General features: G+C 41.3%; 1 protein-coding gene across 2 annotated transcripts; it reads left to right on the plus strand.

Moving 5' to 3' along the window:
• Nucleotides 1-288: 288 nt before the first annotated feature.
• miga1 (mitoguardin 1) lies at nucleotides 289-21,671 on the plus strand. Of its 2 annotated transcripts, XM_076295253.1 has the most exons (16): nucleotides 289-414; nucleotides 1,255-1,423; nucleotides 2,741-2,909; nucleotides 3,095-3,225; nucleotides 3,404-3,539; nucleotides 3,779-3,915; nucleotides 4,847-4,964; nucleotides 8,462-8,562; nucleotides 12,090-12,208; nucleotides 14,735-14,807; nucleotides 14,923-15,009; nucleotides 15,110-15,208; nucleotides 15,683-15,817; nucleotides 15,932-15,985; nucleotides 19,400-19,516; nucleotides 19,929-21,671. In XM_076295253.1, exons 2-16 carry the CDS (start codon nucleotides 1,328-1,330, stop codon nucleotides 20,145-20,147), a joined length of 1,791 nt encoding a protein of 596 aa, XP_076151368.1. In that variant the 5' UTR covers nucleotides 289-414; nucleotides 1,255-1,327; the 3' UTR covers nucleotides 20,148-21,671. The 2 variants fall into 2 exon arrangements, with proteins under 2 accessions (XP_076151368.1, XP_076151369.1); XM_076295254.1 differs by lacking the exons at nucleotides 289-414; nucleotides 1,255-1,423 and adding an exon at nucleotides 1,574-2,180.
• Nucleotides 21,672-21,746: the final 75 nt, after the last annotated feature.

The raw sequence follows: 21,746 nt of genomic DNA on the forward strand, positions 1-21,746 counted from the left end.
GATAGATACAGTAGATAGATAGATAGATAGATAGATATCATTCTCATGAATGCTGTTGACCAAATCAATGCTCAAACTCTCAAAGTAGATGGTTAGTGCAGACTTAACTGGAAGACACACTTCTCTTTGCTAACAGACATGACCAAATAACAGCGTAATTTGTAAACATAAAATCAAATGTAGGCTATTAGGAACAACATTTTGTTTTAGCCTGGAGCTGTAGTCTCCCCCCCCCTTAATGAAAGGACTTTTATTTTGCTTAAAAAAAAAAGTAGTTCGTGACCACAGGAAATGTCCGCATGACGTTTGACGTAACTGTCTACAGACAAAACCAGACATATCAGACATTTCGGCCAGGTGTTTGCTGTCGTGTCGATGGTCTGGAGAAGCCAATGGTCTATATGAAAAGGAAAGGTACAGTAAGCAGTTTTACTAAATGCATTCTGCCGTGTAACATCTCAAAGGCGTAATTTATTTTTGACTGTATGGATAGCCGCTAGCTCGCTAACCTAGTGCATGTTGCAACCTATCCTACCCTATCCAAGGCAGCAGATCTAGGCACGGGTTTAGGACTTTCGGACACGTTCAACGTATTCTTTCGTCGCTGGCAGCATGGTTTAGTTTAGCATTAGTTTAATCTGTTAGCTTTACAAACAACAGGTAATTTGCACTTAGGTTAGATGGCTGTCATATAGACACGTCGATGAAGGATATGGCTATAGGCCGACTTGAAACGCGTTAACAGAAACCATCTCCATAACTGCAGAATAATGCCAGCACTTATTGGAGGGTCTATCTTTTACTGTCTATGGGTCTGACATGGTCTGTCTGGTCAGATCAGTAAGAAGTAGCCGTGATATTGAGCCGTGCTGGCTATAATACCATCGTAATGTCACTATAGGTGTTGCACCGGCGGCTCTGATGTCATTTTGTTGAATTGATTAAGACCTCACACCAATGAATATAGTCTATGCAATGCCCGGTCAGTGACCGCACGACAGGTGTCTTAATATAGTGTGTATTGCTGAGGACAGTCCTTTGCGGGAGTCAGTCATGTGATGGGGCCACTGCTGTCTGTCATGTGAACGTATGTAAGTTAATACAGTAATTGGATGTGTGCGACACAGCCCCAGGGCTCAGCACTAACAGCACACGTTTGTGTCAGCACACGTGAAGGAATAGCCAACACAAAGTTGTATTTTAAAATAGTTATATTAACACTCTTATTTGCATCGGATCTCCCCTTTTAAACAGCCTGAAATTCTGTGGACGACGATGGCCACAGGTTAAGACCATTAATCAACGGGATTATGGATAGATTGCCACAATGACAGATGACGCTCTCAGCTCCCCATTGTCCATCAAAGTGGCGGCCCTTCGTGTGGTAGACCTGCCTCTCTCCTTCTGCAACTCTCTGGCTGAGGTAATGTTTTGGACATTATCTTGTTCAAAAGCTTAAACTACACCAATTGGTTAGAAGGCTAGCCAAACAGAATATAACAAAATGTTTGCTCCAAGCAACACAGTAATGACATTTAACTGACCATTGTGGACAATTTTCCATGTAATATTAATATTATTATATAACAGTTAAGTAGACTTTTAAAATATAGATTGCATGTGTCCATACAGCACTCTTTCTTTTCAGTATAGTCTCCTAGGCCCATTGTGCATTGTTGTCATTGTTTGGCACTGGTTATAACATTCCTTCCCTGTGTAGCAGTGCAGAAGTGCACGCATGCCCTGCAGGCAGGGCCTGCCTGTCCGGGCCAAGCGCATTATCGACGAGGCTCTCCGCTGAGCATGGGTGAACTGGTCCGTGTTCAGCTGGCAGGCTCCACTGTTTGTGTTGGTCTTGCCACCACAGGCTTGTGCAACAGTAGTAACAGTGCACAACCCCAGATGATTGGCAGCTAATGAGAGCTGTGTGTTGCATCACAGCCAAAGCTCATTGGTGGTATGAATGTGAAGGGCAGGTTAACTAGAGACAGTCAGACAGTGATCACGGTCGTTGTGGTGGCTCTCCACATGTCCTGAAGGCTAACGGCAGGCTATTAGTGTGTGTGTGTGTGTGTGTGTGTTTGTGTGAAAGTTCCGGACCAGCCAGGATGGCACCAGGGGCAGCAGGCGTTTGTGTGATGCATACCCTTCCTAAAGATGCCTTATTTATTGTTGGACTGGTAGGACTGCTGTCATTTATGTTTTGTTATGTTGTAGTCTCTGTTTACAAAGTATGATGCTGGTTTGCATGCAGTTACTTTGTCTGGCTTCAATTGCAGTACTTAGACTAAACATACAAGCATTCCGGTAATATCAGTTGCCATTAATGTGCTTTTTGGTAAAACTAACAAGCTAGCTAACTGCCAAAATATTTTTGTAGCAACGGCATAGTAGTATTGCTAAAAACTAAATGGCTTGAGTAAAAGTTCTTAATTTCTGCAACAAGACCCACATAACTAAGTTAATTGTCTGAGAGCCTTTGTAGAAATGTGTGCTTACATATCCTGAACATTACTATATTCCTTTATCATGACCATATACACATAGGAACTAGCTATATCAACAAAAACAATATTTTTCTGCTTGGTTTTGTCTTTTTTAAAAGAAGCTTTTGGGGTGTGTGCTCTTCTATAATATTATCAGTCTGTGTGCATCATCATTAATGTCAGTCTCCTTGCCCAAGCGTTGTATGTCCCTCTAGTTCTTTCTTCACTCAGTGATGTGTCTGATCTCCCTACAGGTTAATGTCAGCCCAGGCACAAAAAAGCTGTTTGCTGCCACAGCCTTTGGTGCTGTCTCCCTCATCTTCCTCGCCCGCCACTTCAAAAGGAGGAAGGGAAAGAAAAAGGCCCAGTCGCCATGGGAACAGGAAGAATTTGACTTTCTCCTTGCAACTCCCCCAGAGAAAGGTGATTTCTTATCATCTACTCCACCACAACTAGCCCATGCTTTAGGTGCCATGTATGGTTACACTTTTATGATGTTTTATCTTGTCATGGCTTTTTGCTCCCATTTTTGTTTCTGCAGTAAGAACATGTTTAAACTGCATTCAAAGTGGCATTTCAGTTATTTTTGTGTTTTTGCATTTTTTCAGACACATGCATAGCCGGTAACCGTCAGAATCTCACCCTGCCACTTAACACTAAAAGCTGCTACTCCTGTAACTTGGTTTCTGGTGGAACCCTGTACAGCAAGCTCTCTGGCTCCTTGCAGAGCTTATCCTCGGTAAAGTACTCATCTCCTTTCGTCCATTAAAAGCTTTATGGATTAAATATTTATTCATGTTTTTGGTCATGATACAGTTCAGTTAAAGGGTTTTCGTTGTTTCTTTTGGGTTTATCACAGGCTAGTACTATAGTACTGTAGCTCTCCTAACAGCATTTGTTTGTGTTTGTGCTGGTAGGTTAAAAGCATGAACTCCTCCAGCAGCTGCACCTGTGCCAATAGCTCCAGCTGCTGGGACAGAAGTGCTGAGGATCAAGACATCTGCAGTATGGTCAACATCCCAGTCACCACCCCTGAAAATCTCTACCTGATGGGTGAGTTAGCACTAGCATTTAATCTCATGCAGTTGTGCATATATTGTGATGTATTAAGATGCAGGCAGATGAAGCTGGCCTGGGACTTAGGACGTAAGATGCTAACCATGGGGGTCAGTTGCAACTATCAGAAGTCCTAGTTTAAATGCATGATTTTACTATAAAGAGGTTTTTATTTGTTAGAGTTAGTAATGCATTTCAGTGATTTGCCCCTGTCTGTTTCTGTTTTGGGACCACAGGCATGGAGTTGTTTGAGGAGGCTTTAAGACGCTGGGAGCAGGCCCTCACCTTCCGCAGCCGGGAGGCAGAGGACGAAGCCAGCTGCGCCTCAGTGAAGCTGGGTGCTGGTGACGCTATCGCCGAGGAGAGCATGGAGGTAGGCACTGACCAATCCCCTGGCCCTCTGCTGCACTGAGAGCTCCATTGATCTGTGATGGCCGTGCTTAACTGTGACTATGTCGAGTCATTTTGTAGCAAGTCAGTGCTATTGACCTTTCATCAGTGCCCTTTGCACTAAGTGCACCACATGTGGAGGGGAAGTGTCATTCACTAGAAAGTTGGACCCCTGCGACTGTTTGCCATGTGTCTGTACATGCTGCCAAAATGAAGGGAGGAGAATGCGGACTCTTCCAAACCAGAGGATTACGGCAGGCCACTTTTACTTTAAACAGCTGCTTACAAGTGATTTCCTCACTCCTAAGCCAAAGCCTGATTTAAATAGTGTCCACGAGTGCAAGTCAGTGGCTTTGCATGCAGGGTGTCGTGCGACCTTAATGAATGATTACGGGAACCGTGCACCCAGTCATGCAGGATGTGGCCGCCGTGCCAGAATACCTCTTGATTTTGTCCCATAGGCTGAAACTATTTACAGTCAAATTATCAATGCACATCAAACAGAAACGTACTGCAGGGAAATGGAAGGCTTTGCTTATAGCATGGTGCACTCCTATTGGGAGTATCAAAAGTTGTTTTTCACCTACTTCCAAGATCCACGCTGCTTAAGCTTATATGCTCTTCTAAGATTAACGTAATGCACTTTAAAATGTATAAATAGTGAGGGCATTGGACCTCACAGAGTGCATCTCCGTGTGAATGAAGGCTAGTTTATGGGTGTGTCCATGTTTGACTTCAGTAGAAACTCAAGAAACTCTTCCAGCCATAATACAATTAATGTTCCTCATATTCATAACAGGTACCATATGAGGCATCATACCTTGCACATGGGGGTCCAGGGGCATGTGGGCGGTGGATGCAACTTTTATTACCATTGGTCTTAATATCTGGGTTTGTGGTTCCCTCTGTTGCAGGATATCATCAGTGCAGAGTTTATCCACAAGCTGGAGTCGCTGCTGCAGAGGGCCTACCGACTCCAGGAGCAGTTTGAGGGGGCACTGGGGGTGTCTGACCCCTCACACGTTAACAATGGTGAGGGGCTCACTTTATCATCAGCATCAGCACACACAATTTCTAAAGTTATCCACAAAGAGGTGAAAAAATGGTATGCTGTCAGTGTATTTATTTATCTTTTGATGAAAAATAAGCTCCAACTCGACATTGCACATGGGTTATATCAGTATCTTTCGCTGGGTGTCTTGGGTGTCCACTGTCCAGCCTCTCCATTCCTATCATTGCTTGGCGAACAATAAAGTTCGTTGCAGATATGGTTTTTACAGCTTGGTTGCATGAGGTGAGCTGGGTTGTCTTACTTTAGTCCTAAATATAATTATGACCGCCGTGCAGCGAAGCGGCGGTCATATAGGTTTAGTCAGATTTGCATGTCCAAATTTCCGTCAAGGATTCCCGGGGCACTGAAAGACCGGAGTAGACGAAACTTGGTGGGCATGTAACCCCATATGGATAGCATGGAACCATCTTTGTAGCCCCCCCGCTGGACTGCACCCCCCGAAAGGAGGGTAGGGCAGACACAGTTTTCTGTGAATATCTCGAGAACCGTAAGGTTTAGGAGGACCATTTTTTTTGTATGTTGATCTCAAGGGGCCATGTCAACCCATTCCATAACCTCTGAATGCACGCCAAGTTTAGTGGAATTCCGTTCATGGGGGGCCACACAATAAATTAATTTATGTTACTATACACCAACTGGCCTGTAGGTGGCCGGAGACAGTTTTCTGTGAATATCTCGAGAACCGTAGGGCCTAGGAGGTCCACCTTTTTTTGTATGTTGGTCTTAAGGGGGCATGTCAACCCATCCCATTACCACTTATTTCATGTATAGCGCCACCTAGTTAAAAATTAAAAAGCAAAAAATTAGGTGTTTTCATTACAATATCTCTGGCTGACATGGTCAAAACTGCACGAAATTGAAAGTGTAGGATCATTATGATCATGATCATCATGCATGCCACGTTTTGTGAACTTTCGTTCATGGGGGGCCTTACAATAAAATAATTTATGTGTACATTTAGTGACCGTACACCAACAAGAATTCCCGGGACACTGAAAGACCGGGGTACATGAAACTTGGTGGGCATGTAACCCCACATGGATAGCATGGATCCATCGAATATCTTGAGAACCGTAGGGCCAAGGATGACCAATTTTTTCTGAATGTTTGCCTCCAGGGGTCATGTTAAACCATTCCATGTGCACACATGTGCATAAACAGATACACACGCACACACATACATTCACAGTAATCATACGTATGACACATACTCACACAGTAGACATATGTACGCATGCATGCACATGCACAAACACACATACGCAGGCAAACACACAAGCATGCACTCACACACACACACACACACACCCACACACATAAACATAAACGTGTACACACACACATGCACACAATTCAAGAATTTCTCAGAATTATGAACAGGCAAGATGGGGGTGGGGTTGTATAAAATTAATTTTACATGTGAAATCTATGAACTAATCATGTTTGGGTACTTGTTGTCTAGCAGATACCAGTGAGAATTGAGTGTGGATAATGCAATTTAGTGAGACCGTTAGAATCATATAGGCCTTTCAGCGTGATTTATTTTTGTGGAAAAAATGTGCTGGACTGGGCGGCGGTCATATTTTGTACCGCTCTGCGGTACATCTAGTTTCACTAAATTTTCAGGTTACCTTTACAGTTTTTCTTAGTCGCTTTGGTGCTTTTTTCACATCACTATTAACATTTGCACAGCAGTTAGTGCATTTCTGAAAACAATTAGCGCAAACTGCAATAGTGGATAACCTGCAAAAGCACGTCACTTGCTCAAAATGGATAGTCCATTCCTCAAAAGCAAGTATTTATGTCAATGAAACTGCCAGTGTCATCAAAATGAGAAGTCTTGACACCATCGTTTATGAACAAGATAGTCAAATGGCTTTGTCATGTTTTCATTACGACAGTTTGTGCTCTCAGTGTTTTTCCATGCAAAAAAAGGTCAGAACTCGGTGACACTAACTGAAAATGTTCAAGAAAGCACTATACAGTACTTGTACAGCCATTTGAAACCTACAGTAAAGTTACAAATTGCTGTAGTTAGGGGAGTAAGTGAGTACAAGACACTGAATATGTACGTTTCACAGTTTTACTATATGCTCTTTGCAATTCTACAGTATTGTGACAGAATTTGATAACTAGTTCACCAATCAGCATCCATAAGTATAGTTCATTTTGACTGACATGACAAAGCAACTGATACATGTTAAAAAGCATTTGCAATTTGTTCAGAGGAAGGAGAAATTGCTACTATGATGTGCACAAATGACTGAATGTTGTGGAGGTTGAACTAATAGTTTAGATCAGAATTTTCATTCTGATCTGAGAAAAGCACCAAAGCGACTGAGAAAAACTGTAATATATACTCAATGAGGTGGTCTTGTGTAAATGTGCCTTTAGGCATCTTGGATATGTTAAGTAGAAATGGCAGAGCAAATTGTGTGGTGTACATTGAGGTTAATTTTGGTGCAAGTCAGCCATAGTGCAATTAAGTTGTCTTCTCAGTGCTAGCAACTGTTATCTGGATTGTATTCTCTCGCCCTCTGCTGTAGCAGCTGTTTCCCGAAGCAACCACACTTTATGCTTTGTGGAATATTGGTGCTTGTGTGTCACAGTGGATTAGTAGGGATCCCCCCCCCAGCAGTCCACCAGCGGCCCCCTCTTCCTCTGCCTGTCCACATCATCATGACCACAGCCTTGAGCTGTGTTCTTACTGAACTCTAAAAGTGGCAAATACTGTCATCTCGGGTCACCAGTGGCTTTAACCCTCTGTGGCTTATCCTCTCTTCTTCCGCTCAGCTGGACTTGACTGTGGGTGGTGGCATGGTGGCACTTGACTGTGGGACCATGATGGCAGGGTCATATGAGGCAGCCAACTTGAGTTTCGTTGAACACAAAGACAAGAGTTAGGCTATACATTTGGGATTTGGGAAAGTACTCCTGATTTCTTTAGGCTTGGGCAGAGAGGTTTTGAAAATTATTTTTATCAATCCTGTTTAGATAGCACTAGTGAAATGAAATGTTTTGGCAAAGTACTTACATTTTGCATTGCACATTTGGTGTCTGTGTGGTCACTAATGTTTATATGATCATCATTATGTATCTGGTGATGACTACTACTCTGGATGATTACTAACTTTTCCTATGCCCTGACACAGTCATCATAGTACATATACAGTCCTCCATCTCTGCCATCTGCCCTGCCCTGCCAACCTTTTCTGAGAGCTGGCACTCACTTTCAGCTCTTATTCTGTCTCTCTCTCTCTCACACACACACACACACACACACACACACACACACACACACACACACACACACACACACACACACACACACACACCCTGATCTGCCTGATTTGATCTAAAATCTCAGAAGCTGCGTGACATTCAGCACATCAGTGCTCACGTGTGTTTGTGTGTGTGCACGTTTCTAACTCTAAGCCATTTCCTGTCTCTTTGCCAGACAAACACACAGACATCTCGAGCCGAGAGGACCTGGATGACTCTTGTCTGAAGGATACCCTGAGCATAGCCTCTACTGACTCCTTTGTGTCTGCTGCTGAGGTGAGACCACCACCAATAGTTCACACAGGTCTTAACACAATTGTTCAACACAACAGCAACACTCATGATATTATTCGAGTATAGTAAAACAAGCCAAGCAGTGGTCACACACTAACATAATGTAGATGCATAAATGTCGTACATTGAAGATTTGAGTGAAGGAAACACCCCTGCAAGTATCTGGAATTTCCTGGTTAAGTCACAAGGCCAGTCTCATGTTTATCCTCCTGGCTGTGGACTAATAACTCAGCAGATAAGCTGAAAAGACTTAAGAAGCAGACGACCGTCTGGCTGCCAGTCGCGTCTCCGTTCATTAGCGTAGGTCATACACCTGTAATCAGTGCTGCCCAGCGCAGATAACCTCAGACACCTTTAATCCATGCCCAGGGAGAGCCACAGCAATCCTGCTCTGTCTCTGTCATTGTCTGTCTCTCTACCACTGTCCCCCATGTGTCATTCCAACTGATCGTGTTAGCCAGGTACATTCACTTAACAGAGAGGGAAATTAATGTTCCATTATTGTAAGTTGAGCTATAGATTTGTTGATCACATTAACTGTGTGCGCTACAGGTATTATTAAATGAGTTCACATCAATCACACAGTTTTGTGGGGGTTGATAAGTTTGCCAGCGGCAGGTCTCCAGTTGTGTTGCTGTCTGCTTGTTCTTACTCTGCACTGGTGGGGTGCTCTGGAGTAGCAGGCAAAATTGGGTCATTGCCAGAGAGGAGAACTGCAGAGGGGACTATTAATAGCCTTGGCACATGCCTACATGTTTACAGTGTGTATGTGTCAGTTTTGAGATTTGAGCCCCACTGCAGTTTGCTCTTGAGTGGAGGATTACAGAGTGAGCTCCTGTTTGGGAATTCAGTTCACGTACAGTCACAGTGTGTTGTAAACGTTTTCAGACCCTTTCAGTCACCAGTTTGTCTCATCATCCAGAGGTTTTGTTTTTCCATGACCACTCACAGTGGGAAAAACAACGTAATCAGGGGGGCGGTCCCTGATATTCCCAGGTGGCATGAACGGACCATAAGCCTCTATGCTTATGGATGACCTCACTAATGAACGCCATTACTTTTGGTATCAGATCCTGCTTATGTTTGCTGCCCATAAGCAGCTGGATAAAGTTTAGAGACATTGGACTTAGCCTATGCCAGATAATTTTTCAATGATCGAATTTAAAAAGAAAAACGATTTTAATAAAAAAAAACTTGATTTTCGATTTAAATCGATTTTTTGCCCAGCCCTACCCAAAGCCCTAGAGAGAGCCCTATCTATAAGGCTCTGAATAATCCCAGATATTTGATTTGAAGATTATGGCGTGCTCTTAATCCACAGAAATATTTTAGACTTCTTAGGTTCGGGTGCTCTTTGGTTCAAGGTAACAAACTCAAAAAAAGAGAGTGAAAAAAAAAATTCTCTGGCCAAACTTTGCCCTAAAGAAGGCCTTATGCTGCTACGCGTGGGCTTTCATATATTATAACTGGTCCATTTAGGACATGTCATTGTGATTAAAGACATTTTAATTAAGAAGTGCCTTGGCCGGAGAATTTTTTTTGAACCCAGATATTCTTTAGAACGTTCATTGTCCAACATTCCTGCCACACCGGTGTGACGGTACACCTTTAAGGGTTAAGTGCCATTCAGGTGCTTCTGGCAAACTCCTAGTGGGTTGTCATGTGCCTGATTGGAAGAGTGTTGAAGTGATGGTTGTCCGTCTGTATGGTTCTACTATCTCCTCAAAGGAATTCTGGATCTCATCCATAGTCCTTGGTAAGCTGTTTGAAGATTCTTGGTAACCTGTCTGAACAAGGCCATTCGGTTCTACAGCCACAAACTCATAGATGCTTTGAATACTTATGTATATGGGATATTTCAGTGTAGTATTTTTAAATAAATAAACAAAACACTCCAAAAAACTGTTTTGCTTGGTCATTGTAGAGTATTGTGTATAGAGTGATGAGGAAAACGATGAATTGAAAACATTTTAAGGTGAGCCTGAAACTATTGAAAACTTAAAAGGCTTTGAACATTTTATAAATGCACTACTTGTTGCCTTTAAACGCAAATTATATTTTTGCCATCTGGCTACGGCGCATGCTCTGCTGCGACGACACACAGTCAGTCAATGTTCCATGGCGGCGTCACGCCTCTGTCTACTGTCGGTTTGTTTGTACCAGTGTGTCTAGTGTTTGTTTTGAGAAGTTCTCACTAGTGTCTATGTCTTTATCCACCCATCGTTCTACTGATTGTCAAGAAGCGCACTTTAAGAAAAGTTTTGTACCCTCAGCTATCACTGCACTAAACAAACTCCTGTGACAATCATCCATCCCCCCCTATCCCCCTATTCTTTTGTGTTTATGTTTGTCTGCATTGTCCACCTTTTTGCTTGCATTGTGTTGAGGAGGGAGGGAAACTAGGCGGGGGGGGGGGGGGTGTATGGTGTGTGGTATGTTATATCTTATATGCTATGTGTGAGGCTGTGTATATCCTGCAGTTGCGTGCCTGGTGTAGCCTGGCTGTTACACAAGCATTTGTTTGACAAATGAGGTTAACTGTGGTGCATGGTCTTTTGTGAAGGTGACCTGTAACTAATACAGTTCTACAGGGACTGACAGATATGTAGTACATGCCAAGATGCTTTATTTTTATGCCACTGTTATTGTTCCATTGTCATCTGAGAATAGCTTGTTTGTTTCCCTTTATAAATCATGCCTATAGTTCAAGGTATTGTGACATGCAGTATCTGTACGCAGGGTTCCTACGGGTCATGACATTTCTGGAATATCATGGAATTTTGATAAAGTATTCCAGACATGGAAAGTCAGGGAATTTTTATAATATTTTGGGCAAAGTCATGGAATATCAGGGAATTTTGTTGTAGCAGTGTATAATATACTTGCCAAAACACATTAATGCAAATATATTTCCACACAGAATTAGTGTATATCTGGTTATTAGCTTTACAGCTTGTTTGAGTTGTGATGGTTAGCCCAACTTTGTTTCTTTAATACCCATTTATTTATATTCTGCTCTAAAAAAGTAAAACATTCTTGAACGCTACACTGCTGCTCAGAAATGTTATATCATTATAGGTCATTGAAATTCAGGGTTTTTGTCAGGGAAAAAAAAGTTTTAGTTTCCAAACTACAAAACAAAACAACACAACAACAAACAGGGTTGTTGTTTGTATAATTGTACTGTGAAAACTTAAAAATAAAAGTAAAAAAATAAAATAAAACTCCTATTCAGTATTCAGAGTGCACCAGGTCATTCCTCGTTAAGTAGCCCGGCCTGTCTTTCTGATGAAGTATCTGTATTAGACAGGTAGTGCATGAGCAAACACTTGCTGAAAAGAGCAGGAGAGTTTCTTCCCACGTATGACCAGTGTTCATAAACCCACAGTCAACTCTGAACTTGGACACCGGAGGGAAAGCACTGTACAGTCCTTGTTGTTTCTAAACCTGTCCTCAGAACCTCAGGTTCCACTTCATGTCTCATGCCGTCTTTGGGTTTTTCTCTCTAGCTGTCCGAGCACAGAGAGCTGAGGAGTGCCTATGCTCTAGGCTCGTTCTGCCACTACCCGTTCTATGACGAGGCACTGCAGATGGCCGAGGATGGGAAGATCTCCTGCAGAGTTCTAAGGTATGTTAGAGATGGTCAGGTTTTCTGCTACAACACAGGGAAGGCATATGCTGTGGAAATGGGAGATGTAATCAAGGTGGTTCTAAGATATCTCTTCAAGTGAAATAGTTTTATCAAGTGACAGGCATACTGCATACTGTAGATACTCTATATGGCCAAAAGTATGTGGACAGCTCTCCTAAGTTCACTTGTTTCAGCTACACCTATTATAAACAGGTGTATAAGTCAAGCCCCAACTTCCCTAGTCACCTTGGAAGCAGAATGGTCATCAGTATTGGGTGTAACGCGTTACAAAAGTAATGTAATTACTGTAATATATTGCTGTTTGCGGAAACATGGTAATGTAAGGCATTACAAAAAAAAATTGGGTAATATTTTACTCGGTACAAACTTCAGTAACGCGCGTTACAATGCATTTAACCCGAAATTAAGTGGTGTTTTGTTTTGATACATATTCGCAAACACCACGCGAGAACAACAGAGGAGAAAAAATCAGCGCAAAATAGTAGAACGTTATCTCCTGATACTGGTTGAATATGCAGCAGACTCGCAGGCGGACTCTATTTGCGGGATGGACATAAGCCTACGCTCATTATTTTCAGCTTGTCAGAGACAAGGCTATGAAGAACATAATAGTTAGTGCACTTTGTGTGCGAAACCGAAAGATCTCTCTATGCCTCGCGAAATAGCACAAGTAAATTAATGAAACATCTAAAGTAGTGCCACTGCCACGCTAATCTTTTTGATTCTTGATAAAACACAAACTATGCTGTTGTGCATGTCAGCTTTGTGCTGTGAACTTGAATTGAAGAGAATAACGGGATAGAAATGCAGAAAAAGATTGTGTAACCTGGCAGTGCCACCGCTCCCACCACGCGCATCACGCACTTTGCGTTGGGCACCAAAGGACAGAGGGGGCACCCAAATGTAACCAATGAATAGTAGCTTTATTGCAAACTGTGTTTCACTCTTCATCAATAACGTTTACAATGTCAAAATGCACTAACACGATGTTACATGCAAGTTTGATACCTTTTGGGTTCTCTCAATCACCACGTAGTACTAGAATTGGTGGGTCTTCAATCATTCGTTTTCCAAGCATTTAGGCTACATGAAGCACATGATATGCTGAGTCGACTGAAACGCATTCCATTCAGATAGCTAGGTGGATACCAGGCTCATAATTCACTTGTATTCGCAAAACGAAATGTGAAGCAACATGTCATTGCATACTTCCATTTCCAAAGCAATGAAGGTTGCTTCAAACAACTTAACATTGTGCATATTATTGTTAATATTGTGCTATCAATGTAACTCAAACAAATAAGGCTTGTAAACAAGAGCTGGCAAAAGGGCATTATGACAACGTAAAGATCAATGCTCTTAAAGTGACAGTGCACCATTTATAGGTAAAACATAATTTCTTCAGAAATTAATGTTTAAAAACACACAGGTGTTTGAGTGTTTGAGTTATCATTTAAATGTCACTCACTCAAAGCCACTCACTTAGGGCACCGAAATGGCCAGCAGGCCACCATCTTGACATGTCTTTATTAAAGGAACCGTATGTAAAAAATGTATTTCAATTAATCATAAAATTGCCCTGATATGTCACTAGACATTAAGATATCATGTTCATTTCAAATACTTATATCACTGACAACAGTAGTCTGGCCAGGATATTGTCATTTAAAAAGTGAAGTTGCAGCCCTCAACTGATGTTGATGTCATGTTGTGTTTTGGCCTAATGCGCCACCCTCCACCTATCTACTAATCACAAAGTCAGTAGTGTTTCGTCATCCGGTTGCCAACTCTGCCAGTCAGAGGGGAGGGGAAGGGGATACACCGCTCTACAGTAATTTGAAAGTGATTGTAGTACCAGTTTTGGCCACAATCTTACATACGGTTCCTTTAAGCTTTGATTTACAATATAGTAGGCTCTCTATTGATTTTAATGAGTAGGCCTAGGCCTTAAAGTTACAGTATTTCTATCACAATTTAGCAGACTTTGACCTTTTGTCGGTTTTTAACAAAATTCTGACTATGATTGTTCCTTGTATTGCATCATGAGCACTGCGCCTATTGCATTCTACGGTTGTTAGCCTTAAGCCTAGCTCACTCATTATGCTAAACCACATCTCCCTCCATTGGAAGAGCAAGCTGCATTGAGCGTAATAAACTGCATTTAGAATGGCAAATCCATATTTCTAGATATTTTGGTGAAAGTAACTTAAAAGTAATGCAATAGTAGTGTAATGCCTTACAATTCAGAGACAGTAATATTATAATGTAACAAATTACTTTTAAAAGACAGTAATAAGTAATACATAATACATTATGATTTTGAAGTAACTTGCCCAACACTGATGGTCATGCAGTAGAGCTCAGTGACTTTAGGGGAGTAGTAATCTTTTCTAATGGGTACTTGTCAACTCTGAGGAGAAGCATTTAGACTGGCTCACTCTGCCCTCCTTGTCCTTGCTGATGTGTGTTATTTTCCAGTCATTGTATGTTATTGTCCTCTAGGACCGAGCTGCTGGAATGCCTCGGTGACACAGATTTCCTGGCAAAGCTGCACTGCGTGCGTCAGGCTTGTCAGGTATGCATCTCGTGTTTTCATGTTGCTATTAAAATGGATTTACTCGCTGTCAAGGCTGAACACAACAGTACCTTGCATTAATGTTTTCCGTCACCTTCTCCCACCTTCCCCCCAGCTCATCTTGTGTGAGCGGGCCACCAGAAACTTTCTGGCTGATACTGGAAAGAAGATCCTGTCCTCCATCATTGTCAAAGCCCGAAAAGTGAGTGTGTGCGTGGGTGTGTGCTTGTTTGGTTCCTCACCACTGCCGCCACACCATGCTGCTGTCATTTCCCTGCTAACTGACACCTGTGTTTTGTCAGAGCCCCAAGAGATTTGAGGAGGTGTTTGAGGAGATGATCTCCTTCCTGGAGCTGACTGACCACTGGGGCAACACTGAGGTGGAGCTGGCCACCCGCGGGGTGAGGGCTGCTTCTCCTCTTTAACGCACACACACATGTACCAGGTGCTGCAGGCAGATGCATAAAATCCAGTTATCAGACTCACTCAGTGTTTAATGTTATTTAATAAGATAATTAATGTTGTATTCGTAAAACTGTCCTATCTGGTAGGATATCTTGTAACCTGGGGTAAGAAGGCACTTTTCACCCAGCATGAATCATGCAAATTTTAAGAAAAACAACTATTGTAGGTGATTTATGGAATAAGAACAAGAATTGCACTTCATTCAGTTTTACAAAATGAAATGGCTTTTAAAGAAAAGCAAATGATGACTCTCATAAGTTAAGGCTGTGAGAGCTTTAGAGAATCTGGCTTGTGTGTTAGCACTTTTAAGCCAAAGTGTCAATTTGAGATGTCCAGCTCACTTTCAAAACCTGCATCTACAAGTAATTTGCACAATTTTTAGATGTTTTCCTTGTTTTTATGTCAATCAGGTCAAGCATTTGAACTTCTATGACATCGTCCTTGATTTCATCCTTATGGACTCTTTTGAAGACCTGGAGAATCCTCCCATCTCCATACAGAATGTTGTTAACAATCGGTGGCTGAACAGCTCCTTCAAAGAGACCGTAAGCTCATCACATTAGGACTTTCCCTCAGGGATCTTCCAAGCTCATGTTATGGTGCCAGACAGGCTCCATATCCTTAGTCACCCAAGAGATTTTTTTTATTATGTTCCACAGGCTGTCGCATCAAGTTGTTGGTCAGTCCTGAAGCAGAAGAGACAATATATAAAGGTATGCTCTATTTGTTAGATATAGGGAATAGCTCCTTATTAGGGCTGTCACTTTTGTGAAAAAATCCTGTTCGATTCTTGAGACATAATTGTTAATTGTAAAATCGATTTTTCATGTCTAAAGACGTTTAAATTTTCAACACCAAATATAGGACAATCCACGAACAACTAACAGGCATTAGGACGAATGTTAAGGGGGCGCTTGAAGACGCACAATGGCGTGAAGTTTCGTGCACAATGACAAACAGGAGTGCAACATTCTCGAAAAACAATAAGCAGAGTGGACTGCCATAACATCAGTGAAAAACATTACTGCAGGCTTCAACGTGGCTGCGTTTACAATTAGAAATGTCAAACAAATTTCGCCTACGTAGAACTCACGACTGCACAGTTTGCATACCGCTTTGTCTTTCTCCATAGTTTGATATACCCAAACCCCGAAGTGCTTCCATATCGAACTCCTCAAGTTATTAGGGCCTATCACTCGTATGTCTCATGTCGCACAGGTTGATCGCGTTTTCCTCAATTTGGCAAAACACCCAGTGTTACCAACTATTTCGAATGAAAAGTAGCTAAAGCCAGCTCCAAAAGTCGCTAAATGTCGCTAGACGACGTCACGCGCTAATTTGCATATTAATTACGTCAGCACGTCGTACCCCTCACCCGAAGTTGCTGCACCTTCCAATGAGCGTTGTCTGAGCTTAGATCTATAGAACATCTACTTCCTTGTAATAAAATGGGCTGATACTATATAGGCCAGTCATTTCTTTTATAATCATGGGGCAACGCTTTGGGCAAATTCGCGATGTAATTCACTAAAGAAACAGGCAAGAGAGGGGAGATTTTCTGACGTTTCAACAACTATGGCAAGCGATTTTAACATTTTCCCGCTAGACTGGTTATGTATTGCAGATATCTGTAATTCAGTTTTGCCTAGTCAAAACGAACTTTTTAGATATCCGCAATTGAATTCTTCCTATCCATAATTGTCATTTCAGATATCCACAAAGACATTCTTCCTAGGACTATGGCAAGCGATTTTATCATTTACCCGCTAAGTTTGACTATCTGGAATTAACATTGTAGATAGATATCAACAACGTCTTTCTATGGCAAGCGATTTTAACATTTTCCCGCTAGACTGGATATGTATTGCAGATATCTGTAATTCAGTTTTGCCTAGTCAAAACGAACATTTTAGATATCCGCAATTGAATTCTTCCTATCCATAATTGTCATTTCAGATATCCACAAAGACATTCTTCCTAGGACAAATGACGCCACATTTGCCATTCATTTCTATGGGGTTTATCATTACGGATATCTACAATTCAGTTGCAGATATCCACTATGTGAATTACGGATATCTGCAATTGAATTGTAGATATCTGTAATTCCAGTTAGAGATATCTACAATTTGATTCTGACTAGTCATAACTCCAGTTGAAGATATCTTTAATTCACTTCAATTCAAGATATCTACATGTTCCTTTTCAGATATCTTGAATTAAGTTTTGACTAGGCGAAATGACATTGTAGATATCTGTAAATGAAATTTTGACTAGTCAAAATGACGTTGTAGATATCTCAAACTGGAGTTAGGGATAGTCATAATTTGATTGTAGATATCTATTATCAAGTTATAGATATCTTGAATGAGTTTTGATTAGAGATATCTGAAATTGGAGATATCTATAACTTTCATTCTGCCTAGTCAAAATGTAATTATAGATATCTTGAATTAGAGTTTTGACTAGGCGAAATGACGTTAGAGATATCTGTATTGCTATGCAAATTAGGCCCGCATCCCACTTTAGGCGGGAGAAGAGCGTGTTGTTGTTCAAATCATCAAATCACATAGCACCTGTTAACTGTTAACTTTGTAATTAGCACCATGTCAGAGCAGTCAGAGGGCGAAGGAGTTTTTAATCGTCTTTTTAATGCTGCAGCCTATGCAAGACAGGAGCTGGCAGCAAAAATTGATGATTCAATGTTTCTTTGATTTTTTCGATTACAGCCAACACCATTATGAATGGAATTTCCTGTAGCTGGTGCTGGTGAATTTAGTAGCCTAGGCCTACTAATTAATGTAGGCTACGACATTACAGCCTGCTTATTCTTCTTCCATTCATAGAAATAAGGAAATAAGCCCACTTTTTCTTCGATTATGTTGGGGAGGGGAAATTAGCTGACAATGTCTAAGTAGATGGGCTCTAGCCTAGAAATCTAGACGGGCTCTGCTACGGAACTAAAGAGCAACGTCTTGCACAATAATTTGCACTAGTCATAATGACGTTTGAGATATATTCACCTTTCATTCTGCCTAGTCAAAACTGAATTAAAGATATCTGCAATTGCCATTTAAGATGTGTGACGAGTTGAATGTTGTTTTCAATGACGTGAGGACAGATATCTGTAATTCAGTTTTGCCTAGTCAAAACTAAATTACAGATATCTCTATCTGACGTTTCGACTAGTCACAATTACGTTACAGATATCTTGAATGACAATTCCAACTATCCAAAATGTAATTGCGACTAGTCAGAAAGACGTTGTTGATATCTACAATGTTAATTCCAGATAGTCAAACTTAGCGGGTAAATGATAAAATCGCTTGCCATACTAGTCAGAATCAAATTGTAGATATCCGTAATGATAAACCCCATAGAAATGAATGGCAAATGTGACGTCATTTGTCCTAGGAAGAATGTCTTTGTGGATATCTGAAATGACAATTATGGATAGGAAGAATTCAATTGCGGATATCTAAAATGTTCGTTTTGACTAGGCAAAACTGAATTACAGATATCTGCAATACATATCCAGTCTAGCGGGAAAATGTTAAAATCGCTTGCCATACTAGGACAACCACACTGTCCAGTTCTATATATACAGTCTATGGGCAACACTGAAAACACCAGCAGCACAGCAGCCGGTTGAAAAAGCTGTTTCCGGTGCGTAAAATTGGTGGGAATTTTCTATTTAGCTTTCGCAATGCTTACTGCACTTCGGAATTTTTTGTTATTTTTCTGCTTGTTCCTGAGTTTTGTTACATCTATCTTTTTCATTTGTTTAATTCGTTTAAAATGAATAATGTACATATTTGGTTAAAATCGATTCCCTATTTTAGTTTTCGAAACTTGTGTTGGTTGGTCCAATCGATTTTCGAACGTGAAGTGATAGCCCTACTCCTTATCGTTCTGATGTTATGATGCAGGTATTACTAATGTTTCACATAAAGCAGTCAATACTGTAAAATACCGTTTTTTACAATACTGTTTTTATGTATTAATTTTAGTGCTCACCTGAGTACTTGCTCTGGGGTTTAAGGCTCTGTGAAGCCCCTAAAGACCGTTTCAGTTGCCTCGCCGCTATATGAATACAATTGAATTGAGTTTTTCTCCTTCCCTGATAGGTCCAGGATGGCTTCATTTCACACTTCTATGCGGTCTGTGAGCAAATCAGCCCCGTCCTGGCCTGGGGGTTCCTGGGGCCCAAGACCTCCCTGCATGACTTCTGCTGCTTTTTCAAGGTAAGTCACTAGTTCTAAGAACTAAGCTATTAACCAAAGCCATACACAAAAGATTAATGTGTCAAGGTTAATTGCAGCTGACCATCTGCCGTTTTATTTTTTTGTAACTACCAGTAAGAACTAAATCCAATCTTCTTTGTTGAGCCACACTTGGCATGTGAAGATGAACATGCTTTTATGTATAAGATTCGGAGTGGACATGAAACTCAGGATATTGTTATCATAATTTACAAAGTTGGCTCCCACTCTGAGATTTAACACTATCAAAGAAGCTGAATCATAAAGTAATCTAACATGTTTCAAACAAGTGTAACCCATAGTTCATAGTATAATATGCCCGCCTGTGAACATGGTGATAATTTAACCTGCTCAGGCTTAGAGCTGACTGACACTCCCCTCATCTGGTTGACAGGACCAGGTGCTGTTCTTCCTGAAGGACATCTTTGACCTGGAGAAGGTGCGCTACACCACTGTGGAGACGCTGGCTGAGGACATGCTCCACCTGCTGCACAGACGGTCCGAGCTGCTCTTGGCCTACCTGGGTGCCGACACCTTCCGCCAACTGAATGGCTGTATCACCTCACAGCTCCACCTTGTGCCCAATGCCATGCTGGAGGCCAGAGTACAATAACAAGTCACTGGACTGTTCACCCGCACATCATTAAGAATACACTAACTGGAGGAGGGATGGGAAGAGGATTTTTGCCTCCTTGGTGCAGTGTTGTGCTGGCTTTTTCAGTGTGACTGCGGCTTGTTTTGTGTACTGAGCAAAAATATAAACGCAACACTTGTTTTCAACTCCAATTTTCATTCATTGAAGATTCGGTCTATGCACACAGGCTTATTTCTCTCAATTTGTGTGCACAAAGTTGTTTAAATCCATATTAGTGGGCACTTACAGGTGAGATATCAAAAGATGCAGATCAAAATGCACGATTATGGCACAGATGTGCATTGGACTGTTTGCAATAAGTCTAAATTGTGCTGTTTTACCTCAAATGTCACTGATATAAGTTTGGGAGTTTGCAACTGGCAGCAGGAATGTCCACCAGAGCTTGTGAACTGAATGTGGATCACTAATATGGATTTTCACAAATTTCTGAACAGAATTTAACTTTATGTGCAACAGAATTTAACCTTTTATGTGCATGGAAGCCCTCTTAGAAATGTTAGGTAAACTCATGAAAATGTGTTGAGTTTATATTTTTGTTAAGTATAAGACCATGATTATCTTACTGAGCACCATGCGGTCTGTGGACCTGTAAGTCCTGTCACAATACCGCTCCCATGTCGTTATAGTGCCATGTCAATGCAGTTTTCGGTCTTTTTTAATCTAACTTATCGTCCTCTGTAGAGGCGGACATGTCAAGCAGTTGGTCATATTGTACCAGAGTACTGTAAAGTACTTTTGACCTCATGGCTGAACAGTTCAAAGACATTTGTCTAAGTTATTTTAATTATTTAACACCATGTCAGTTTTTTTATAATTTGTAATGACAGTCGGAAAAATTATTTAAAAGGGCAGACTTGGTAGTCCAACGGTAATGGTGTGGTTACATTGTGCAGGAGTAATAATACTGTGTATTGTAAAGGGATTTCTGAACGATAGTTTGGACGGTCTGGCTCATCTTGAGTGCATGTTCATTCAGCAAAAGACTACGTGTGAGATGCCTTGATAGACAGTCCCACTGAACTTAGTCTAGCAGGCCTGTTGCCCGTCTAACTGCTTAACCCGGCATATATACAGGGCATCATTGCTTATAGTGACCCATCTACTGTCCAATTCCTTGTGCACACTACTTTGCTGTATTCCGTGCTGGGCTGTTGTGAACGTTATCAGCCTTACTGGCAGCACCTGTAGTGTTGCCCTGCCTGTTAGTATCGTGGGAAATACAGCCTGCCCTGAACTGTTACCAATGGTCTTCCTTCACACTTCTGAAGGGACATGACAAACCCAATTATGCACCATTTTTGCTTGTATGGTGTCCATTAACTCAAACACTCAAATCCTGACAGTTACATTTGACTCAGATTAAGACTGGCATTTATTTTTATAGTTGCATCATTTCACCAAGACATGAATTGAATGGCAACATATGACTTGTGTACATGTATGCAGAAAATATGTTTTAATAAAAAGGGCAATTTAAATGAGCTTCTACATGTGTATACCAACTCATTCCCCTTAACATCACATTTCCATGAGGAAAAACCCCATTACATTGCAAAT

The sequence above is a fragment of the Alosa pseudoharengus genome, unplaced genomic scaffold (genome assembly GCF_046254945.1).
Source record: "Alosa pseudoharengus isolate Yale_2024_CS ecotype anadromous, Long Island Sound unplaced genomic scaffold, YU_APseudo_1.1 YU_APseudo_1.1_scf_2, whole genome shotgun sequence".
Classification (NCBI taxonomy): Eukaryota; Metazoa; Chordata; class Actinopteri; order Clupeiformes; family Clupeidae; genus Alosa; species Alosa pseudoharengus.